The sequence below is a fragment of the Saccopteryx bilineata genome, chromosome 4 (genome assembly GCF_036850765.1).
Source record: "Saccopteryx bilineata isolate mSacBil1 chromosome 4, mSacBil1_pri_phased_curated, whole genome shotgun sequence".
In the NCBI taxonomy this organism is placed as follows: Eukaryota; Metazoa; Chordata; class Mammalia; order Chiroptera; family Emballonuridae; genus Saccopteryx; species Saccopteryx bilineata.
Window position 1 is genome coordinate 249,008,717 of NC_089493.1, and position 7,051 is coordinate 249,015,767.

General features: G+C 33.4%; 1 protein-coding gene across 1 annotated transcript in view; it reads right to left on the minus strand.

The window, feature by feature from the left end:
* The window catches only part of LOC136335669 (dmX-like protein 1), a 61,721-nt gene extending 56,559 nt beyond the window's left edge, over positions 1-5,162 (minus strand). Inside the window, 2 exon segments of the mRNA XM_066276815.1 lie at positions 2,108-2,183; positions 5,041-5,162. Coding sequence (XP_066132912.1) covers positions 2,108-2,183; positions 5,041-5,055 — 91 coding nt within the window. The 5' untranslated portion in view covers positions 5,056-5,162.
* Positions 5,163-7,051: the final 1,889 nt, after the last annotated feature.

Here is a 7,051-nt window from a genome sequence, read left to right on the forward strand (position 1 = left end):
CTGGTGGCTGCAGCACATGATTTTTTATAACACTGCCTTGAAGAAATGGCTCTCAATCACAGTGTCCATCAAAACCCTCTCTACAACTAGATATACAGTGCCTAGACACAACCCCACACTACAGATTTAGAAGTTCCTGGGGCAGGATCTGGACACATGCATCAACTAGTGATTCTGAAGAGTACCTCTTATAAAGAACCACCATCCTAAAAAAATATGCCAGAATGTACAAAGAAATGGAAATATCTTTTTTATATATATATATATTTTTATGAGGATCTAAAGATTCTCTGAGTAGACCCTGGAATAGGAGATTTCGTGTGCCTTCCAAGTCTACAGTTTCTCCATCTGAACAGGCTTTCTCTTCAGCCGTCAGGCTTTCTTTTACCCTCTCTGCAAAGTTAGTGCTACCTACCAATACATCAGGCTCTTTTTAATGAGTTGTTGACACTGTTATATTAAACAATCATATAACAAGAGTGAAGGGGCAAAAACTGAAAATCTCAATTCTACTCATATTAATACAGGCAGTTTAACATAATGCACAGATTTGTTAAAAATCAGTTTAGTTCATTTAATAAACATAGTGAGTATTATTTGAAATATATTGTTGTGAGTGGAGCAACTACCTTTAAAATTTTGTTTCAGTACTGTCAATTACTAATTCACAATGCTGTAAGAGCTTCTAATATTGAATTCATTAAGTAATGTCTAAACACAAATAAAAAACAGGGGAGAATTGTTAATTCCCCATCTATAAAATTTTAAAATGGGTATAAATCCAGAGAAAAATATTTTTCATTAATATAAGGTACAGAAAAGAAGGCTCACACTTAGGGATCAATAAAGCTGGTTTTATTCTTAGTTCTGTGGCACATTGGTCAAGTCACATTTCTTTTTGGACCTCTGAGGTCTTAATTATAAAAGAAAAAAATACAGCTACAAAACTAAGTCAAAGAAAATATGTAAGACACTAATGAGTGAAAACTATGAAAGATACATAAAAGTATGTCTATTATTAAAACACTGCTTTGTTCTTTAACATATTCTACACAATCTCTGACATCATGTCATCCTTACAATAGCTCATGAAAAATATGAAAGTGACCAATCTCAGAATTCAGTTAAGAGTCTTCTAAAGCTCCTTGCTTATTAGCTCAAACAGCTAAGCCGCAGCAGAAAATCCCCAATCCTCTGACCCCTAATAAAGTCTCTTTGCACCACACTATACTGATCTTTTGTCACGTGGCTTAAATCACTAGTTTTTAATTTTGTTATTCTTTTTTTTTTTAGAAAGACAGAAACACTGATGATATGTTCCACTTATTTATGCATTCACTAGTTGATCCTTGTATGTGCCCTGACCGGGAAACAAACCTGCAACCCTGGCGTATTGGGACAATGCTCCAAGCAACTGAGCTGCCTGGCTAGTGCTAAATTACCCACTTAATCTTCAGTGCAGATGTGGAGATGGGTAAAATAACCTGGTTTGTCTGTCATATTTAAAGACATTTAAACTGCTCAAGAAATCTACTATATAACCTCAATAATTATAAACTACCATTTAACCAGCTTTCAGAACTATTCCTGATTATAATTTCTTAAGACAGTTCACTGGCCTGTTAACCATAATATTACATGATATAATAAGTTCAAGAAAATAGTCCTAGAGGTATGGTAAGACTCTGCAGTTAAAACATGTAACTTTAAGAACAAAATACATAAGGCAGTAAAACTATGTGAAAGTAAATCATAAAAGCAAAGAATAAAGTGCCACCTAAGACTGGACAATGGTGTCTGTACCAGCAGTAACTTTATCATAACTGCCAAAGAAAGTTGTGGACTCTTTAAATACAGAAAAAAAATGTCAGGAGCAAAAATAAATAAAAATATTGCAAGACAATTCATTAGCACAGTTTAGTTAAATTCTATTTCAATGAAAGATTTAAACATTTTTAACATGAAAGTGGCATTTAACATTTATTGTTAACTATAGTGGACAGTTTATACTAATTTATTTGATGATCATTCTGACTTTGTACTCTAAAAAATAACATCTTTTAATACTCAAGACATTTCGATTCCTAAAAGAAAAATGATAAGTTACTGACCAAATTTTTCTTTTGCTTCGGTAGGTTAACTGGTCCAAAAACAGAGAGAACATTTCCATAGCATGCTGCAATCTTCAAAAAAAAAATGAAAAAAAATTATGGCTAAGTTAACTTACTTATAAATCAAAAGAGCAAAGGAAATTAATAGTGTAACTTAAAAAATATGCCCACATGTGCAATTTCATTCACCAATACTTGAGAATGTCCGTTTTAGAGACCATCGTATCTGGATCAGAATCCCAGTGCATACTGTCTGTCACTTCCTGTGTAACTAGCAAGTGAATCTCTCTGAACCTTAGTTTCTCTATCTATGTTTATAAAAATGTATAGTACTATCTTCCTAATAGAATTATTTTTAGGATTGAAAGAACATTTGTAAAACATCTTATATAGTATTATAAGATACATAGTAAATGTTAATTCCATTCCTCACAGAAGAATATATAATGATGTATTCCTTGTCAAGTAGAACATTTGATAGGACTTAAAATCAGTTTTTAGCCTCAAAGTTCACAATTCTGTGAGTATATATTCAACTTTTTAAAAATAAAACTTAGATATGTTCCTTTGTGTACTCTCTAAGGCATGTATTTTTTAAAATATTCTATTTTATTTGTGTATGTTTAAAATTGACCCTTTAAATCAATGGAGTATAACCCTTCCTGGCTCTGTTTTATTAGGTAGTTATTACTAATGTTTGAGTGAGTCACAAATGAAGAACACTGAAATATCAGAAAACAGATAAGATAGACCTACAGAAAGACAGATTCAATGAATAAGATTAAATGAATTAATTATTAAATAAATAAATGATAAAAATAATTATATATAATCTAGGGAAGGGGTAAGGAATGAAGATGTAACATACATATGGGGAAAGAAATCTTTCAATGGATATTTTTAAGTGTTCTGAGGAACCTTAGGATATAGAAATCATCTATGGAGTTGGTCTGGGAGGGAGTATTTAGTTTGGGCCTTTAAAGTGTAGGTAGTATTTCTTCAAAGGACAGTAAATATTCAATTTTAGAAATAAGGCATAATATGAACACAAATGTAAAGACTAAAAGAGGCAATGTGGTATGTTGGAGGTGACTGACCACCAGCCAAGCTAGAAGAGAGGATTCCTTAAATAGAACAACGAACATGAGGCCAAAAAGGCAGGTTTGAGCCAGTTGTTCAAGGCCCCATGATAAGGTGAACAGTTAGCTAAGGTAATAGTAAGCTAAGAATGTTTTTAAACAATGAATAATAAAACAAAGAATGTTTTCAACAAATGAATAAAAAGATAAATGCAGGTGAATTTCCTCAAGAAAATTAATCTGGTAGTACTATAAAGAAAAATATTAATGATGAAATACTGATGCCTGTGGTACCAAGTACCATTTCCTTCTTAAAGGCAAATAGTAGTACCTATGTATCAAAACTTATAAAATGTTCTTCTTGATATCTTAAGGAATCATTTGCTTATACTGATACTAGTTAAAAAAAAAGCCGTTTATCAGAATGATTATAAAACCAAATGACCTCTTCATTCTAACCTGAACTGTCATGTAATCTAGCTTATCACAAAAAGATAATTCATACTGAAAATTATTAAAATTACATTTCCAATATTAACCAACCCTATCTGTGTCTAGATGGTATAAGTGAGTTTTTACACAATAATAAGATTATAGCAACTAGAGCTAGGAGCTCAAACAAACATGAAAAAAAAAAGAAAAAAATCTCAAGTTTTAGTATTGTATAAGATAGATCATTTTGCAGTACAGTGAGACTGAAATGAGTAAACCAAAGAAAGACGAGACACTTGTAACTGTATTAAAGAGAAGGGGGCACAAGAGTAGCAAAAGGAAGAGTAGTTCAACAAATAAGTAAAGACTGCAAGAGGCAAAACTCCTTTTACCATCAGTATCTTTAAACTAGGTCCCTGAAGTAATGTTCAGACTTGGCAGGTCTATTAGAAATGATAGATTTTTTAAAAAAAGGATTGGGCCCACTTTGGTTCCTCACACAAAATGTTCTGGTGGCATCATATAGTTAAAATAAAATTACGTATTTAATTATCTAGCAAAAATATTAACTGTTTGAGTAGTACGAACATTCATGTACATCCTTGTGCCTTCTGACCATACAGAGTTCGATCGATATGTTTTAAAAATGTGTAAGGCAACATTAAAAAAAGGCAAATGTATGTGCTTGTTTCCATAAATTGGTTATCAAACAAACATGATTTTAAGTTAATAAAACTGGAACTGGAACTAATTTCATATATTGAAAGAAAACTCACTCGCAGGGGTCAATGAACATGAAAAAAACTCACTACATAAAGGGTTAAATAAAGTTGTAAAGTTCACCCCAGTGTAGTCCACAGGAAACCATACCTAGGCCTGGCTCCCTATGACAGGTGCTTTATTAAGCTATATACTACACAGCCTATTAGTTAGGACTCTCCCAATACTTGTATTTTATAGAACCGTATTTAACCTGATACAGCATCACATGCTGTTTCTTTTGTTGTTGCTGTTTTACTTTCAAGATTACTTTTTACTTTTCATATACATGTAATAAATTAAGAAAAAATTATAGACTTTAGAAGACTTTATCTTCATTTTAGTACAAAGTTTATCCAGAAATTACAAAGACGTAATTATCTGTCGGCAGACACGTATCTCTAACAAAATGATTTCTCTTCAGTAGTTTATTTTTAAATAGATGGAAGACTGTCATCTTGTCCTTTGAGTCAATCAATTTTTAAATAAGCTTTAGACTGGTGCAGGTAATAAGTATTAAATACAGGTAATAAGTAGTATTAAAGTTCTCTGTCAACTCATAGAGAAGATTATGCTTTATTTTGAAAGTATATACTTCATAGACTATCCTGGCATAAACCATATTCAAAAATGTCTTATATTATCACAAGATTACAAACCTTGCCTTGTTGCATTGAACAGTCTACACATCCTACTTGAATATTTCCATGTTTAGCTCCTGGGATTATTTGTAACCTTTCAAAATCACTTCCCAATATAACAATGTCACACCCAGATGCATAAGCCTAAAAAAAAGGAAAAAAAATAAAAATGATAAAATTGCCAAGATCTAGCATGTAAAATACTAGCATTGAATATTACACTTTAACAGACTCATTTAAAGTTTTTTAAATTTTGTATTATTTGAGAATACTTCCTTTACCTCCCATATACAAGTCCCATCGGCAAATTTAATCAGTCCTATCAGCAAAAAGTATAAATTAGTTCATTTCTTCCTTCTCCACTGAACACTACCGCCCTTATCTAAGTCATCTTTCTCTTGCACTATTGTTAATAGCTTGACCGTTTCCTTTCTCACCTCGAATTTCTTTCCACACAAAAATTACAGTGATATTTTTAAAATGCTTATTATACCAAGTACTTTTCCCTGGTTAAACCCCTTTAATAGTTTCTTGGAATAAAATTCCAACTCCTTACCATGATCAAATCCCCTAAATGATTGTTTTGATTCTTCAAAACCATCTCAAGGTTGTCTTTCTTTCCCCTAATTAGTTCCTGTCCCTAACTGCCCTTCCTTCTGTTCCTTAGGTATATCAATCTTTTCCACCTCAAGGTGTTTATCTACCTTTTATCTGCCTGGTCTTTCTCTAGCCAGCTTCTTTTCAACATTTAGGTCTAAGTCCCTCACCTACCTCCCCACCTGCCCCACCCACTTCTCTCTAATTCCTTTCCACCACATTACTATTTTTCTTTGTAGTATACGTATATTATAATTTGTAAATATATTTCTTCTTATCCATTTCAATTATTAGACATAAAGTTCCAGACAAAATTGTAGGGTTTGAGTTTATATTGTTCTATGCTCTAGCACTCAATTTTAATTGAAAGGCCTGCTTTAGAAATACCTTATGAAATAAATGAAGTATTTAATTTTATAAAGGCAGCCATCATAACCAAACAAAATAAAAGGCTTGTTGGAAAGTATTTTATAGCTCCTTCAGAAATTTTCCAATGAGCAGAATTCTTCCAACTAGAATTCTTTTTATATTCCATACCCTCCTAGCTTACAGGAGTTCCTTCCATTACAGCAGGGGTCGGGAACCTATGGCTGGTGAGCCAGATGTGGCTCTTTTGATGGCTGCATCTGGCTCACACACAAATCTTTAATAAAAATAATAATAACGTTAAAAATATAAAACATTCTCATATATTACAATCCATTCATTTCCTACCGCTCATGTTCATGGTTGCGGGTGGCTGGAACCAATCACAGCTGTCCTCCGGGACACCACCAAATTTTTATTGGATAATGCATAACGTACATAGGTCGTTGTATGGCTCTCACGGAATTACATTTTAAAATATGTGGTATTCATAGCTCTCTTAGGCAAAAAGGTTCCCAACCCCTGCATTACAGGGTACATGGCCATCCTAAAATGCATGTATTATAGGTCAACATACAGTATAACACTGATAATAAAACATCTATCACAAACTATTTTTTCTCCTGATAAGTTCTTAAAGTTCTTGTTTTTGTATTTTGGTTTATTTATTTATTTATTTTAAAGACAGAGATGGACAGACAGACAGGAAGGGAGAGAGATGAGAAGCATCAACTCATAGTTGTGGCACTTCAATTGTTCATTGATTGCATTCTCATACGTGCCTTGACTGGGGGCTCCCACAGAGCTAGTGACCCCTTGCTCAAGCCAGAGACCTCTGAGCTCAAGCCAGCGACCCTGGGGTCATGTCTATGATCCCAAGTTCAAGCCAGCAATCCAGCGCTCAAGCTGGTGAGCCAGCACTTAAGCTGGAGGAGTCTGTGCCAAGACGGCAACCTTGGGGTTTTGAACCTGGGTCCTCAGCATCCCAGGTTGACACTCTAGCCTCTGCACCACCACCTGGTCAGGCTAGTTCTTCAAGTTTTAATAATTTTTTCTCATCACTTTT